Source organism: Carcharodon carcharias, chromosome 16, assembly GCF_017639515.1.
Source record: "Carcharodon carcharias isolate sCarCar2 chromosome 16, sCarCar2.pri, whole genome shotgun sequence".
In the NCBI taxonomy this organism is placed as follows: Eukaryota; Metazoa; Chordata; class Chondrichthyes; order Lamniformes; family Lamnidae; genus Carcharodon; species Carcharodon carcharias.
In genome coordinates, this window is record NC_054482.1 from 33,358,948 (window position 1) to 33,377,061 (window position 18,114).

General features: G+C 41.8%; 1 protein-coding gene across 5 annotated transcripts in view; it reads right to left on the reverse strand.

Moving 5' to 3' along the window:
• The window catches only part of rabgap1l (RAB GTPase activating protein 1-like), a 530,937-nt gene that overhangs the window by 107,547 nt on the left and 405,276 nt on the right, over positions 1-18,114 (reverse strand). For all 5 annotated transcript variants that reach the window (XM_041207937.1, XM_041207935.1, XM_041207939.1 and 2 more), the window contains one exon: positions 6,402-6,443. In XM_041207937.1, the coding sequence (XP_041063871.1) occupies positions 6,402-6,443 (42 nt within the window). The remainder of the gene's footprint in view (positions 1-6,401; positions 6,444-18,114) is intronic.

The window sequence follows — 18,114 nt, forward strand, 5'->3', positions numbered from 1 at the left end:
TATTTTTCAGAAGAGAATAAGCTGTGCCTCTCAGTTTTTATGGAAGTAGCAGGCTCTGTTAGTTCACTTAGTATCTTTCTTCTGCAACAATTTTTACCTAGTAGATGCAGAAAGGAACCTTTATGGGTACAATGTATTTGGATGAATAAAATACCGAGTTAGCTTGTCAGTCTGTAGTGTAGTATAAAGGTTTAACACATGGGATATGCTGATGTATGACAAAGATGATGTAGTAACACTGACATCAGTCATGTGTTAGACTCTCCCTTGAGAGGGATTGGAACCATGCCTAGGAGCAATGTGTCTACTCTGTAACCTATTTAGATGTGATACTAATAACAAGTGGTAAGCAGATATCAGAGGCTGTCTATAGTCTCTCTACTAACCAAGTCCCACGCTTAGAGTCCAAGGCAGAAGGACCATCTCACAACATTTGCCAGTCAAGTGTTGGCACTGAAAACTGTTGCTTAACTTTATAAGTATCTGAAGTGAGTGAGAGTGAAGCCAGTTCAGGTGTGTGCGTGTGCGTATGGTGGACTCAGTTGGAAGCCAAAATAGTCATGGATAATTCTGCAGCAAAAATGGCTCATCAATTCAACACTCCAGATGATAACACCCGCTGTCTTGGAGAAGGTATGGGTTCAACCAGGCCACTTGTAAGGATCAAGGTCATGTAAGATTTGAACATTATCAGTCACATGTAGACTTGAACTATTTTGTAGACTGGCTATACAAAACTGTAAACGTGTCAGCTATGAAGGAAATTTCTTTTAGGATACCCAATATGCAGCCTTAAAATCTGGTCACTGCTGTAGTTAATATTCAGCACTGACCGTCTGTGTAACCTTAGCTAGACGTTTTTTGAAGTAATGCGTTACTCAACCACTAGATAATTCTGGTTACACTGATGCAGATAGAAATACTAGGTGCTCATGAACTCAACATTAACTTGTAGACGTGACCTAGTGTATGACCTGTGGCTTGGCGTCTACCTGGATGATTTTCGAAGAGCTTTGAGCTTGAGGGTAACCTAACCAAGCGTTAATAAAATTAATTTACCTTTGATTCCAGCTGGATTAAATATAAAGCAGCTTCTGGAACTAAGTCAGACATCATTCTTCCCTATACCCACATTGTCAGGTAAAAACTCAAGCAATTCCTTGATGAAAGAAGGATTGAATTAAGGATTTGTTTGGGTTCTTGGCATATGTTGGCATGATACCAAAGCCCAGCTTTCTTATAATAACCTTGAATATCCCACTGGGTCTAACACTACTTTCCTGTGCACTACAGACCCTTCAATATCCTGCCCAGTCTAATCCCTCTCTCCTGCACACTGCCCAATGCCTCTCTTGCTCACTCCCTTTAATTTTCCATCTAGTCCATTACCACTCTTCTGCTAGCTCCCTAGCCTTTTAATATCCTTTAGTCTAATGCCACAATCCTGCTTACTCCCCATACCCTTTAATATCCCACCTAGCAAACCTCAATTTTTTAATAATCCAGTCTAATCCCATTTACCTGCTCACACCAAACCTTTCAATATTCGAAACAAAAACAGAATTACCTGGAAAAACTCAGCAGGTCTGGCAGCATCGGCGGAGAAGAAAAGAGTTGACGTTTCGAGTCCTCATGACCCTTCGACAGAACTTTCAATATTCGACCCAGTCTAATCCCATTTACCTGCTCACTCCAAACCTTTCAATATATGACCCAGTCTAATCCCACTCTGTTGCTCGCTCTCCATTCTTTTTAATATCTCGCTTAAACTACTCCCACTTCTGTGATCTCTCCTCATTCCCTTTAATATCCTATGTAATTTGATTTCTCTCCATACCCTTTCTTGTCCTATCTAATCTAAACCCAGTTCCCTGCTCACTTGTCATATCTTTAAATATCGCTTCTCATACCCGGCATTATCCCACCCAATTCAACCTCACTCTCCTGATCTCTCCCCATTCCCTTTAATATTCTATTCAGTCCAACACCGCTCCCTCCTACTCCCTCCCATGCCCTTTAATATCCCACCTAGTCTAATCCCACTCTCCTACTCACTCCCTATACCCTGTGATATCCCAAACACTCTAAACCCATTCTCCTGTTCACTAACCACTGTTCAAGAAAGGAGAGGCAGAGTAAATAGGGATCTGGAGGCCAGTTAGCCTGACATCAATAGCAGGGGAAATGCTGGAATCTCTAAGGGACATGGTAACAGAGCACTTAGAGAAACACAAGGTGACTAGGCAGAGTCAACAAATTTATGAGAGTGTAATCATGCTTGACAAACGAGCTTTTTGAGGTTATAATTAGTAGGGGAGATAGTGGGGAACCAGTGAATGTAGTTTATTTGGATTTCCATAAAGCATTTGATAAAAGGTACCACACAAGAAATTCAGGTGATTAGGGATAACGTATTAGCATGGATTGAGAATTAGCTAATGGATTAAACTGGTCACTTTCAGGATGGCAGGCTGTAATTAGCTGGGTAATGCAAGGATTAGTGCTTGGGCCTCAGCTACTGATAATTTATACTAATGACTTAGTACATTACACTCAATCCCCTCCTCTGAGTTTGCTGATAATATAAAAAGTTAAGCGGGGAAGGAAGTTGTGAGGAGGATACAAAGAGGCTGAAAAGGGATATCGACAGGTTGAGTGAGTGGGCAGATGGAGTGTCATATGGGTACATGGGAAATTATCCATTCTGGGGTGAAAAATAGAAAAGCACAATTTTTAAATGGTGAATGACTGGGAAATGTTAATATTCAGAGGGACCTGGGTGTCCTTGTACATGAATCACAGAAAGTTCATATGCAAGCACAGCAAGCAATTCGGAAAGCAAATGTATGTTTGCTGTTACTACAAAGCCATTGGACTAAGAGTAAAGAAGTCTAACTGTAATTGCACAGAGGCTTGCTGAGACTACACCTGGTCTATGTCCACTGTTTTAGTATCCTTAGTTAAGGAAGGATATGCCAGCCCTATAGGGAGTGCATTTAATGTTCATTAGACTGATTCCTGGGATGAAGGGATTGTCCGATGAGAAGAGATCGAATAAATGGGCTCATGTTCCCTGGAGTTTAGAAAAATGAGAGGTGACTCATTGAAACATAACATTAAAGGGCTTGACCGGGTACACGCTGGGAAGGTGTTTCCCTGGCTGGGGAATCTAGAACAGGGCAGCAATGTCTCAGTAGAAGGGGTCAGCCACTTAGGACTGAGATGAGGAGAATTTTTTTTTCCACTCAAAAGGTTGTGGACTTCTAAATTCTCTACCCCAGAGACTTGTAGATACTCTGCCCAGGAGGATATTCAAGACAGAGGTCAATATATTTTTGAACTTTAAGGTAATTAAGGGGTACAGGGATAATGCAAGTAGGTTTGAGGGAGAAGATCAGCCGTGATCATATTGAATGATGCAGCAAGCTCAATACCCTGTCCATGTTAATCCCTTGCCCTGCTTATGCCCAATTCCACATAATATCCTACCCAGTCTAATAATCTCCTGCTCTATCCTCATTTTTTAATATCCCACTTAGTCTAATCTCACACTCCTGTTCAGTCTCCATAACCCTTTAACATCCCACAAGCCCAAACCCATCCTCACATTCACTCCCTTTAATATCCCACTCCCGTGCTCACTCCTCATAAGAACATAAGAACATAACAAACAAAGAAAAGTACAGCACAGGAACAGGCCCTTTGGCCCTCCAAGCCTGCGCCAATCATATTGCATGTCAAACTAAAACATTTTGCACTTCCGGGGTCCGTATCCCTCTATTCCCATCCTATTCATGTATTTGTCAAGCTGCCTCTTAAACACCAGTATCGTACCTGCTTCCACCACCTCCTCTGGCAGTGAATTCCAGACACTCACTACCCTCTGCGTAAAAAACTTGCCCCGCACATCTCCTCTAAAGTTTTCACCTCTCACCTTAAATCTATGTCCCCTAGTAATTGACTCTTTTACCCTGGGAAAAAGCTTCTGGCTATCTACCCTGTCCATGCCACTCAGAATTTTGTAAACTTTTATCAAGTCGCCCCTCCATCGCTCTAGTGAGAACATAACATTTAATTACTCACTCTCATGCTCCCTCCGTCCCAAGTCCAATCCCATTCTCTTGCTACCCCATAACTTTCAATATCCTACATAACCTAATTCAAATCTTATGCACACTCCCTAGCTTTTTAATATTCCACTCAGTTTTGTCCCATTTTTCTACTGCTGCTCTTTCAAATCCCATTCTCGTGCTCACCCACAATAACTTTCAATATCCTAACTAGCCAATCCCACTTTCTGAATCATTCCCCATACCCTTTAAATAGCTCAACCAGTCTAATCCCATTTCCCTGCTCATCCCAGACCCTTTATTAACCCATCAAGTCTAATTCCACTCTCTGGCTTCCATCCCAACCCTGTAGTACCTTAGTCTAATCCCACTCTACTGATCTCTCCCCATTCTCTTTAACATTCCACTTAGTGTAATTCCATTCTTCTGATCACAGAATGGTAAAATTGTACAGCACAGGAAGAGGCCATCCAACCCATTAAGTCCTTGTCAATTCTTTCTCTGTAGCCCTGCAATTTCGTCCTCCTTCAATTATTAATTCCCTTTTGAAGGTTATGAATGACTCAGTATCCACCACACCATCAGGCAAGTGCATTCCTGTTTTCCCTCATGTTGCCTCAAGTTCTTTTGCCAATCATCCTAACCTGGGCCCTCGAATTGTCAACCCTTCAGTCACTGGAAACAGTTTCTCTTTATTTTGATGATCTAAATCCTTCATGATTTTAAACAGCTCTATCTAATCTGCTCGAAGAACAGCAACCCCAATTTCTCCCATCAAACACTGAACATAAGTTGCTTATTTGAGTCAGTGAGAAAAGTGTGACATGATTTTTTTTTGTCCATACTAGATAGATTTGATGTTGCATGTATAAAGTGAATACACATGGGGCAGGATTTTCCTGTCGGCGAGTTGGTGGAAGGGGGGTGGGGCCTGCTCGCCAACGCATAAAATGACGCGCGGTGACATCAGGCGGAACTCCCAACGTCACCGTGCCCCACTTAAATTTTCCGGTTGGCGTGGGCGCAGCAAAATCAGCTGTGCACCCGCTGACTTGTCAATGGCCCATCTGTAATTGCCCTCAGGAAGGTGGTGGTGAACCTACTTGAACCACTGCAGTCTGTCTGGCGTAGGTACACCCAAAGTGCTGTTAGGAAGGGAGTCCCAGAATTTTGACCCAGTGAAAGTGAAGGAACAGCGATATATTTCCAAGCCAGGATGGTGAGTGGCTGGGAGGGGAACGTCTAGGTGGTGGTGTTCCCATGTATCTGCTGCCCCTGTCCTTCTAGGTGGTGGAGGGTTTGGCAGGTGCTGTTGAAGGAGCACTGGCAAGTTGCTACAGTGCATCTTGTAGATGGTACACACTGCTGCTACTGTGTGGTGGTAATGGAGGGAGTGAATGATTAAGGTGGAGTGCTGATCAAGCGGACTGCTTTGTTCTAGAAACTTTTAGACAAACAGCAGAGTACACTTGGCTTGATGTCTCCAACAAGCTTTGTTGCATTAAGGGCTATGATAGTCATGTTGCAATAGCCTGGATGGGGAAATTATGTGGATGCCTTGTTACCAAGGTGCCAATAAGTAGCAGTATGTATGTAATAAATAAATATAGAAGTTAATCAAAAAGCTGAAAGTGATGCAGCAAAGCAGAATGGACAGAACTTATTAGCAGTATCTCTGGGCAACAAAGTATTCAACTGATTTGTGAAATTAGAGTGTAATGTGACAATGATGAATAACCTCATGATAATTACTGATACAGATGGGAGGGAATAACCAATTGGTAGCCCAGGATTGGTAGACTGGAGAGGAAGAAAGCCATGGCAAGTGTTCTCAGGGACAGCACCAATGAAGAATGATGCAGCTGCTGGATGAAACCAGTCAATAATGTGGGAAATGAAGAGTCTTCTCCCGAGATACAGACAGCCCTGTTACTTATGTTTCTTCTGTCATAAATGGCACAGATTAACAGCTAAATTTGTTGACCGCCACAAAGAAAATTTCCCATTAAAAGGTAAAATGTTGAAAAACAAAATCGCGCTGAGCCCACAAATAGCAGGTTTGGTCAAGGAACATCAAACTGGGGTAAATCATCAGCCTTCACCCCGACAATGTTAATAGTATCAATAACAAGGTTCTCTTCTCGGAATTTCTTTTGTGTAGTCTGAGGGTGTGACAATCCCTATTTATAACAGGCGGGTTATAGACTTCACATCACAGCTAACAGGAGATATTTCAAGTGAATAGGTTACAGAGTTGGCTTGGATGAAGAATCAGAAATCCAACATAATTTCAAGCAAAGTTGGTGCTTTCATTCCATTGCTCCACCTTACCTTCAATAGCGCCAATGCCACATTGAAAATGATGCCGAGTCCCTGAGGAAACAAAGAGGAGCCAGTGTTAATATTCCGAGATCACTCTGCATTCTCTAAAAATTACAGAGAGCTCCAGCCCTAGCCCTTTTTTTTGTACAAAGCCAGCTAAGGACACATTTCTTCCACTATCTCTATTCCTATAGCACAAACTTTTTCAGCCTTAGAGCCACATACGATAATCTTCAGACATTCGGGAGTCACAGGACACGGATAACATTTACAGACACATCATTATTACTATAGCACAAACTTTTGCGAGGAAATATAGTTAACAAAATCTAAGTGCAAATAGTATAAAAAGTAAATGTATTTATCTCTTAACTTCAATAACCATTAAGCACATGGAGCACAGCTTCAAAGTCAGAATTATTATATTTTACCTGTTTTCAATTAATTTGCTTAAATTAAATTCCACCTTATAAAATTCCACACAAACCTCCTCCCACATTTCTTCATTTCACCCCATCATCAACAAGTATTTTGTCACCATGTGAAAAAGATCTCTGCAGAACTGGTCAATGTCAAATTGATTGGACTCGAGGGGCAATTCATATTGCGTGCAACTAGAATAAAAATTTACAAGTTTACGGGCTATGGGCCAAGTGCTGGTAAATGGGATTAGGTAGGTAGGTCAGGTGTTTCTCATGTGTCGGTGCAGACTTGATGGGCCTCTTCTGCACTCTGTGATTCTGCGATTTCAAGAATAACTTGTGCTGGAGTTCTACCTCAATCCCTTCTGGTCACCACTGTGGTGGGTGATCTGAGCAGCTAGGAATAAAACGTGCTAATTTCCTGTCCATTTCTGGCCGCACAAACATAGAATCTGTGTTTCCAGCAGGTGAGATTTTGCCTCTCAATGTGCTATCTGAAAAATGCATCCTTTGTTGTCATTTAAATTACACACATAGTGTAATTCATTAAATTGTTAGAATGGCACAATTCATGCTACAGTTGACTGATCAGTATAATACCAGGAACTTTCTCTAAACAGGGCTGAAGAGCTGAACGGATTTCATTACTGTGGATAGCTTAGTTGGGTTTTTAATCATTGTTTGGATCATTGTACAAAAGCCAATTTGCAAATTTGAACAAGCTGCACCGGGCTATTTACCTCCCTCCAAAGAGCAGAAGGAATGAGCCCCACACTATGTCTAAAACAACTGCTTGTGGCTCGTGAGCTGTGGTCTGGCCACCCTGTTACAACATCTATTTTCATGGTTCCTTCTTCAAATTTCAACTCCCCCACACACCAACTTATAACTATTAATCTTGCATTTATAACACTGTGGTCTCACTCTTCCTTACCTCTGTAACCTCCTCCACCCTGACAAACTCTCTATTACTCTAATTCTGGTTTCTTGTGCATTCCCAACTTCTTTCACCACCCTCCCCTCCTATGCCTGCAACCCTCTAGACCCTATACTCTGTAATTTTCTGTCCACCTCTCTCTCTTCCTTTAAAACATTCCTTAAAAGTTTTAGTTACCTCTCCTAATATCTCCTTCCTTGGCTCAGCATCCAGTTTTAGATGATCATGTTCCTCTGAAGTGTTATGGAACATGGAATTTAACCCTGAAAAGTGTGAGGTGATACATGTTGGAAGGAGTAATTTGACAAGGAAGTACTCAATGAACGGCATGACATTAGGAAGTTCTGAGGAACAAAGGGACCTTGGCGTGTGTGTCTATAGATCTCTGAAGGCGGAGGGGCATGTTAGTGGGGTGGTGAAAAAGGCATTTGGGACACTTGCCTTTGTCAATCGAGGCATAGATTACAAAAGTAAGGAGGTCATGTTGGAGTTGTATAGAACCTTGGTGAGGCCACAGCTAGAGTACTGTGTGCAGTTCTGGTCGCCGCATTATAGGAAGGATGTGATTGCACTGGAGGGGGTGCAGAGGAGATTCACCAGGATGTTGCCTGGGATGAAACATTTAAATTATGAAGAGAGGTTGGATAGTTCTGTTGAAGAGTCATACGGGCTCGAAACATTAAATGTGTTCCTCTCCACAGATGCTGTCAGATCTGCTGAGTTTTCCAGGTATTTTTATTTTTGCTTTGGATAACTTGGAGCAGAGAAGACTGAGGGGTGACCTGATCAAGGTGTACAAGATTATGAGGGGCATGGACAGGGTGGATAGGGAGCAGCTGTTCCCCTTAGTTGAAGGGTCAGTCACGAGGGGACGCAAGTTCAAGGTGAGGGGCAGGAGGTTTAGGGGGGACATGAGGAAAAACTTTTTGATCCAGAGGGTGGTGACAGTCTGGAATGCACTGCCTGGGAAGGTGGTGGAGGCGGGTTGCCTCACATCCTTTAAAAAGTACCTGGATGAGCACTTGGCACGTCATAACATTCAAGGCTATGGGCAAGGGCTGGTAAATGGGATTAGGTAGGTAGGTAGGTCAAGTGTTTCTCATGTGTCATTGCAGACTCGATGGGCTGAAGGGCCTCTTCTGCACTGTGTGATTCTACTGTATGAGAGGTGCTGTATAAATGGAGGTAGATGCCCAGTGTTAAAACTCTGCTATGGCTAATATTAGCCTCTGTGTAGCTCTGAAATCGGCTGATTCCTGCTCTCAACATCCGCAATCCTTTGATTTCCTCCGATTGATCACACTTTAATTTTTTTTAATCTTTCATGGGATGTGGGCATCGCTGGCTAGGCCAGTATCTGTTGCCCATCCCTCATATCCTTGAAAAGGTAGTGGTGATCCACCTTCTTGAACTGCTGCAGTCTACCTGATGTAGGTACACCCACAGTGCTGTTAGGAAGGAAGTTCCAGGATTTTGACCCAGCGACAGTGAAAGAACAGTGATATATTTCCAAGTCAGGATGGAACAGCATTCAGCCTATCAAGTCCATGTCAGCTCTCTGTAGAGCAATCCAGTCAGTTCCATTCCTTGCTCTATCCCTGTAGTCCTGCAAGTTTATTCCCCTGAAGTGCCCATCCAATTTACATTTCAAATAATTGATCATCGCCACTTCCATCACCTTTATAAGCAGTAAATTCCTGGTCATTACCACATCACCATTTACTCACTATACCCCCCCATCACTTCCTCCAAACCTTAAACGTCCTCGGCTAATAGGAACACTTTTCTTTTTCTACCCAATCTAAACCTGTCATAATCTTGTACACCTCTAATAAATCTCCCCTTGATCTCCTTTGCTTCATGGAGAACGATCCCAGCTTCTCTAACCCAACCTTGTAGCTAAATTCCCGCATAGTGGAACCATTCTGGTCACTCTCCTCTACACTCTCAAAACTTTTACATCCTTCCTAAAGTGTGTTAACCAGAACTGGATGTAGCCTAACCAGAGCTTTATAATGGTTCAGCATTACTTCCATGCTTTTGTACTCAATACTGCTACATATGAAGCTCAAGAAACCACATACTTTGCTAGTTACCCTCTATGTCTTATCACCTTCAAAGATTGATACACGTGAACCCCCAGGCCCCTCTGTTCCTGCATGTTATTTAGAACTGTGCCATTCAGTCTATATTACTTCTTCTTATCCCTTCTGCCAAAATGCATCACCTCGCACTTCTCTGTATTGCATTCCATCAGCCACTTGTTTCCCCATTCTGCTTGCCTACAGTTGATTGCAGCTGATTGGCACCATCCTCACTATTTGCTGTACCTCCAAGTTTGGTAACATCGGCAAATTTTGAAATTTTATTCTGCATTCTAATGCCCAATTATCAAAATAAACATGGTCCTAGCACAGAACCTTGGGGTATACCACTGTCTACCATCCTCCAGTCTGAAAAGATCATGAAGTAGAATCAATATGGATGGAATTTAGAGCCAGAAAATGCTGGTGTGAGTAGTTTATAGACCCCCCCTAATAGTAGTTATACCATTGGCCAGAACATTAAACAAGAAATTATTGGAGCTTGTAATAAAGGCAATGTAATAACTGTGGCAGACTTTAATCTTCATACAGACTGAGACAATCAAATTGGCAAGAGTGGTCTAGAAGGTGAGTTTGTAGAATGTTTGTGACAGTTTCTTGGAGCAATATGTTGTGGAACCAACTAGGGATAAAGCTTAGATCTAGTGTCATGTAATGAAGCAGGGTTAATTAATAATGCAAAAGATCTATTGGGAAATAGTGATCATAATACCATTGAATTCCATGTTAAGATTGAAATTGACATATTCCAATCGCAACATGAATCTTAAACTTAAACAAATCCAATTACATTGGTATGAGGGGAAAACTGGCTTTGGCTAATTGGGTAAATAGACTAAAAGGTATGGAGGTAAATGGACAGTGGGAAACATTTAAAGAAACAATTCAAAATCTTCAACCAAAATGCATTCCATTGAAAAACAAGACTCAGCAAGAAAGACCCATCCGTGGAAGTTAAGGTTAGTATTAGATTAAAAGAAAAGGCTTACAATGTTGTAAAAAAAAAATGGCAAGTCTGAGAATCGGGAGTGTTTTAGAAAACAACAGAGGGCCACCAAAAAGTTCATAAAAAGGGGAAAAAAATTGAATATGAGAGTTAACTAGCCGGGAACATAAAAACAGATTGGAAGAGCTTTTATATCAAGAAGAAGAGAGTAGCTGAAGTAAACATTAGCCCCTTAGAAACAAAGGCAGGAGAAATTATCATGGGGAATGAGGAAATAGCAGATGCATTGCACAAGTATTTTGTGTCTGACTTCACGATAGAAGACACAAGTTTCATACCAGAAATAGATGGTAATCTAGGGGCTAAAAAGAGTAAAGAAATTAAGGAACATTAACATTAGCAGAGAAAAAGTGCTGGCAAAACTTAAGAGACTAAAATCTGACAAATCCCCAGGACATGATGGCCTACACCCTAGGGTTCTAAAAGAGATAGCTGCACAGGCACTGGATGTGCTTGCTATGATTTTCCAAAATTCCTTCATTTTGGGAATGGTCCCATTAGACTGGAAGTTGGCAAATATTACACCATCTTTCAAAAAAAGTGGGGGAGAGAAAATATAGAACTACAGACCAGTCAGCCTAATATCAGTTGTTGGGGAAAATGCTGGAATCTATTATTAAGGCAGTCTTAACAATGCACTTAGAAAAGCATATTATGATTGGAATAAGTCCAACATTGTTTTACTAAAGGGAAATCCTTTTTGACAAATTTATTAGTGTTCAAGGATGTAACTAGTAGGTAGATAAAGGGAACCAGATGATGTAGTACACCTGGATTTTCAAAAGGCATTCAATAAGGTGCACAGAAAAGGCTAATAGGCAAGATAAGGACTCATGGAGTTGCAGGTAATATCTTAGCATGGATAGAGGATTGGTTAACAGTAGAAAGCAGAGGGTGGGTATAGACTGGGCTTTTTCAAGTTGGCAGGTAGCGAATAGTGGAGTGCCGCAAGGATCAGCGCTGGGGCCTCAGCTACTTACAATGTATATTAACGGCAGAGACAGAGAGATATGTAGCAAAGTTTGCTGATGATAGGTGGAAAGATAAGCTGTGGGGAGTACACAGGCTGCAAAGAGATATAGTCAGGTCACTAGTGGGCAACAAGATGGCAGATGGAGTATAACGTAGGGAAGTGTGAAGTTATTCACTTTGGCCATGAGAATGGAAAAGCAAATATTTTTTAAAAGGTGTGAAACTTGTAAGTGTTGATGTTCAAAGAGACTTGGGTGTGCTTGTTCAAGGAACACAAAGTTAGCATGCAGATACAACAACCAATTGGGAAGGCAAATGGTATGTTGGCCTTTATTGCGGGGGTTGGTGGGGGGTGTTGTTGGAGTACAGGAATAAGGATCTTGCTGCAATTGTACAGGGTTTTGGTGAAACCACGTCTGGAATAGTGTGCGCAATTTTGGTCTCCAAATTTAAGAAATGATATACTAGCACTGGAGGCGGTCCAGCAAAGGCTCACTAAATTAGTCCCTGGAATGGGGGATTGTGCTATGATGAGGGGCTAAATAAATTAGGTTTATATTCTCTGGAGTTTTGAAGAATGCGAGGCAATCTCATTGAAACCTACAAAATTCTGAAGGGGCTTGATAGGCTAGACGTCGAGAGATTGTTTCGGCTAGTTGGGGAATCTAAAACACAGGGGCACAGTCTCAGGATAAGGGGCTGATCACTTAGGACAGAGATGAGGAGAAATTACTTCACTCAAAGGGTTGTGAATATTTGGAATTCTCTACCCTAGAGAGCTCCATCGTTGAATACATTTAAGGCTGGGATAGACAGATTTTTGGTCTCTTAGGAATTTAAGTGATATGGGGAAAGGATGGGAAAAATGGAGTTGAAGCCCAAGATCAGCCATGATTGTATTGACTGGCAGAGCAGGCTCGATGGCCATGTGGTCTACTCCTGCTCCTATTTCTTGTGTGGTGAAAAATTACCATTCACCACAACTTAATGTTTTCTGTCCTTAAGCCAATTTTTTTCTGTTCTTAAGTAAATTTTATCCATACTGACCATCCTACTCCACAAGTCGCAATTTTGTTAAACAGCCTTTTATGTGGTACTTTGTCAAACATTTTCTTAAAAACCCATATAGACAACATCCACCACATTCCCATCATCAACCTGCTCTGTAACTTTATCAAAAAAATTAAATTAGTCAAATACAATGTGTCTTTTACAAATCCATGCTGGCACTCCTTAATTAACTCAGGTTTTCCCAATTGTCTGTTGATTTTTCCTCTGGCCTGCAGTTGCAAGAACCTTCTTGAATACAGGTGTCACATTTGCCACTCTTCAATCCTCTAGCACCTTCCCTGTATCTAGGGGAAGATTGGAAGATTATGGCAAGCACTTCCGCTATCTCCACCCCCATTTCTTTTATCAACGTGAAATGCAAGTCATCTAGACCAGGCGACTTATCCACTCTAAACATAACCAGCCTTTCCAGTACGTCCTGCCTCTCAATTTTATCTTCATCCATTAGCTCTACCATCTCGCTTCTACTAATATTTTGTCAGCATTCTCTTCCTTAGTAAACACCAATACAAAGTACTCAAATATTCTAGCCTTGCCTTGCACCTCTAAGCCAAAATCACATTCTTTGCCCCTTATAGGACCATTCCAATTCTTACTACCTGTGTACTATTTACATGCTGGTAGAAGCTTTGTGGATTCCCTTTTATGCTGACTGCCATTCTATTCTCAGACTCTCTTTGCCAGTCTTATTTTCTACCTATTGTATTTGACCTGGTTCTCAACTGAATAATTCATCTGACATGTATCATACAGTCTTTCATGTTTCATCATATTCTCCATCTCCACTGTCATCCAAAAAGCCCTGGCTTTGGTTCCCCTATCTTTCACCCTTGATGGAATGTCCCCAGCCTTTAAGTGAAATCTCTCTTCCTTAAAGATCACCCATTGTTCCATTACAGTTTTTCCTGTCAGTCTCCAGTTACATTTTATCCTGGCTAAATCCCCTCTCATTCCAATGAAAGTAACCTTCTTCCAACTTAGCGTTCCACTTAGATTGTTCCTTGCACTAGTTGCCCATATAGACAACCAGCTCTAGAGAATCATGGATCATCTGTCCCATGCTTGTGTCATGTTCTCCCTCACCATCAGTGTTAATAAAACTGTAGTTATGGGGCAGGGTGTTGTGTTTCCACTTGCGATCAGACTCAATAACAGACCACTGGACATAGTCAGCAAATTGGATTTACGGTGACAGACAACCTGTTTCTTAATAAAGAGGTCGGTACATGCATTGGAAAGGCAGCACCAACTTTGGCTGACTAACAAACTGATCTGTAGGGCCAAGATGCTTATCTACAAGGTCAGTATCCACAGCATGTTGCTGGATGGCAGTGAAGCCTGGACAACTTACACCTACCAAGAACAAAGGCTCGATAATTTTCAGCTCTGGTGTCTGTGAAGCATGCTTGGTGTCACACGAAGAAACAAAGTCATTAGTGAAGCAGTCCTTTCTAGGGCAAATGTGTCATGCAGGCTAGCACTAATCAAGCAAAGAAGGCTTTGCTGGCTTGGGCATGTGCATAGGATGGGAGATGGCCACATCCCCAAGGATATGATATATGGAGAGGTAGCCTATGCCAAAAGACCAGCTGAGTTGCCAAAGCTCCGAAAAAAGAATGCTGTCAAAAGTGACATGAAAGCCCTCAGCATCAACCACAATAAGTGGGAAGCTTTAGCTGATGATCTTTGCAATTGGTAACGCCAGTTATGGGCAAGAGGTCACCACTACCACATGGTTTCAGAAGCTCCTAAACAGATGCCAGCCCTGCAAACAAGGTGTCAGCAGAGATCATCCCGCACTACTGGCTAGGGACAGCTTCACGTATGACATCTGTGACAGACTTTGTGGTTCCAGAATCAATTTGTTTAGCCATCAGAAGTGCAGATGATCTCAGCTGACCTCAAAGTTCTGAGTCTGCATTCCCATCATCTTCCACAGATGAAAGAATGCCAACCACTTTAGATTGCTCCTTGCTTATCACCATTACTAATCTAAACCTTATGATACAGTGATCACTCTTACCCAAATGCTCCCCTGCTGACATTTGGTCTACCTCAGTCCCAGTTCCAGATCCAGCAATGCCTCCTTTCTAGTTAGACTGCGAACATACTGAACAAGGAAGTTCTCCTGAACACATTTCAGAAATTCCACACCCTCACTACCTTTACTCTAACATTATTCCAATCAACATTTGGGTAACTCAAGTTCCTAACATCACCATTTAGCTTTTGCACATGTGATTCCCTGCAAATTTGCTGCTTTTTCTCTCTCTCACTATTTGGAGGCCTATAGAATACGCTCAGTAGCAAGGTATACTTTGTGCTTCTCAATTCTAACTAAATCGATTTCATCATGCCCCCTCAAATGCATCCTCTTTTTCCAACAATGTCTTCCCTAATCAGTACCGCCACCTTACCTTCCTTTTTTCTTTCCCTCTCTTTTCCGAACACTTTTTCTGGAGCAGTGATCCTGGCAAAATGCAACCTGAGCATCAGTGAGCACGTATTGATGAGTAAGTGATTGCAAATGCTTTAGCACTATCTTTTGCACTGACGTGTTGGGATCATTTGGAAGGGGGATATTCATGGAGTCTCCTCCTACGGTTAGTCTACCGTACCACCATTACAACTGGATGTGGTAGGAGTGCACAGCTTTGATCTGATCCGTTGGTTGTGGGATCACTTAGCTCTATCACATGTTGCTTCCACTGTTTAGCCTGCATATTTTGTAGCTTCACCAGATTGGCACTATCAAGTCACTCTTGATGAAGGACAATCAAGTCCCCTACCCAGAGTACATTCTGTGGCCTTGCTACACTCAGTGCTTCTTCAAATGGTGTTCAACATGGAGGAGTACTGATTCATCAGCTGGATGATTAGTAATAATCAGCAGGTTTCCTTGTCCAAGTTTGACCTGATGCCATGAGACTTCATGGGGCTCATAGTCAATGTTGAGGACTCCCAGGGCAGCTCCCTCCTGTACCACCACCAATGACGTGCCATCCTGCCAGTGGGACAGGACATACTGTCATGAAGCTACTATTGTATATAATATTATTGGAAAATATTCTTCTTTTAAAATAGAGGTTTAGTCTATGGGTGTGTCTTAATTGGATTAAAGCCAGTTAGTCTGGGTGCTTTGATGTGTACTAGTTTTGAGATGTAAGAGAAGTAGAGTGCATTTGCATTTTTTTGAATTGAGCATTCAAGAACGGGTGTGAAAACTGGCACCTGGCTAGCAAAGACCAAGGAATATGTTTATATTACTAATAAAATTGGTACTATGAAAGAGGTTTTATTGTTAGAAGGAGTTCAAAGAGGCTGGTGATACAATGAGAATTTACATTCAATGAGCTAGGTATAACAGACAGCAATTTTGTGTGTGTGCAGGGCAGAGGCAATGTAAGATCAAAGCAGCTGTAAGCCTACAACTGTCTCCACAGGAACCAAAGTGAAAGTAACCCCTTTTTTGAATTTGTAAGGTGAAAATGCTTTGTCTGGTGTTTGCTGAAAGTCTAAGGGCTGCTGTTGCCTTAATGCAGGTTTGTTTGAGAATTTGTTAAAAGTTATGATAGTAGTAATTCGTAGCCATGTGTATATATTTAACTTGTGTAAATTAATAAGTGCCTCAAGTATTTTGACATAAAACATCTCGAGAACTGGTGGTCTGATTCCTGAATTTAGAGCTGCATCTCAAACATACAAAAATAAAAAATAGCTTATGGCAGTTGTTTAAAGTTTCCCTCTGGGATTTTTAAATAACTCAGCTTTACCAACTGTTTCAGGCATAGCAATACCCAGGGATGGTGATGGAGGAGTCTGGGGTATTTTTTTTTATTCTTGGGATGTGGGCGTCATTGGCTATGCATTTATTACCCATCCCTAATTGCCCTTGTTCAGAGGGCAGTTAAAAGTCAAACATGTTGTTGGGATTTCTGTCCCTAAAGGACATTAGTGAACCAGATGAGTTTTTACAACAATCGTCAATGGTTTCATGGTCACCATTAGACATTTTATTTCCAGATTTTTATTGAATTCAAATTCTACGATCTGCCATGGCAGGATTCGAACACTGGGTCTCTAGATTATTAGTCTAGCGACAATACCACTACACCATCGCCTATGTCAGGTTGTTGCTTGACTTTCTGTGGAACAGCTCTCCCAATTTTGGCACCCATGTGTTAGTGAAGAGAACTGTTCAGGGTCAACTGAGCAGGGTGGTGCCTTTGTTGTGTCTGGTACTTTGGTCGATGTTGGATGGTGTGTCCGGTTTTATTCTTATTCGGTTTTTCTGTGGCAGCTTGGGACAACTGAGTGGCTTGCTAGGCTGTTTCAGAGGGCAGAGACAACTGAGTGGCTTGCTAGGCTGTTTCAGAGGGCAGTTAAGAGTCAATGACAACTGAGTGGCTTGCTAGGTTGTTTCAGAGGGCAGTTAAGAATCACAATCACAAAGCTAGACCAGGTAATGTCCTTCCCGAAAGGACATTAGTGAATCAGATGGGTTTTTAATGACAATCCTGTAGCTTCATGATCACCATTACTAAGACTAGCATTTAATTCCTCATTTATTTAAATAATTGAATTTAAATTCCTCCAGTTGCCATGGTTGGATTTATATGCATATCTCCAGAGCATTAGACCAGCCACTGGATTGCTCATGCAGTAACATTACCAAGGCATTACCATATCCACCAGGCCACAGTTCTCCTGTTCTCCAGCTTTTACTCCTAGTGGGGTCTCCAGGGGAAGTGACTGGAACACCAGTCCCTGTTAGGGATGGTGGTGCAACAAGATTGTTGGATCTGCCTCTGCTTTGTCCAGTTTAACTATTCCTTTCATACCCATTAAGCACCATGAGATGTGTGACAGTGTTTTTACAGAGCTGGTGCGTCGACGGAGGGAGGGGTAGTAGAAGAAAGTGTGTCAAAAATGCGACTAAAGGGAGCTGAAAAGTTACATCACTTCTCAAATGGAAACACCATCGCTCCCCAGTTGAGCTTTAGCTCCAAGGCTGTTGGCACTAAGGCTGCCATCTATGTCCGAGGTGGTGATGCAGGATGATGTGAAAGGCTAGTTTTGTTCCTGGTTCTGATAACTGATCAGATAACTGATAAATTCAAAAGATGTTGAGGAGGCGATAACTTCATGGCATTTTTTTTTGGAACACAGTATCGCTGTTAGAATACAGTAAATTAAAACAGCATGACCA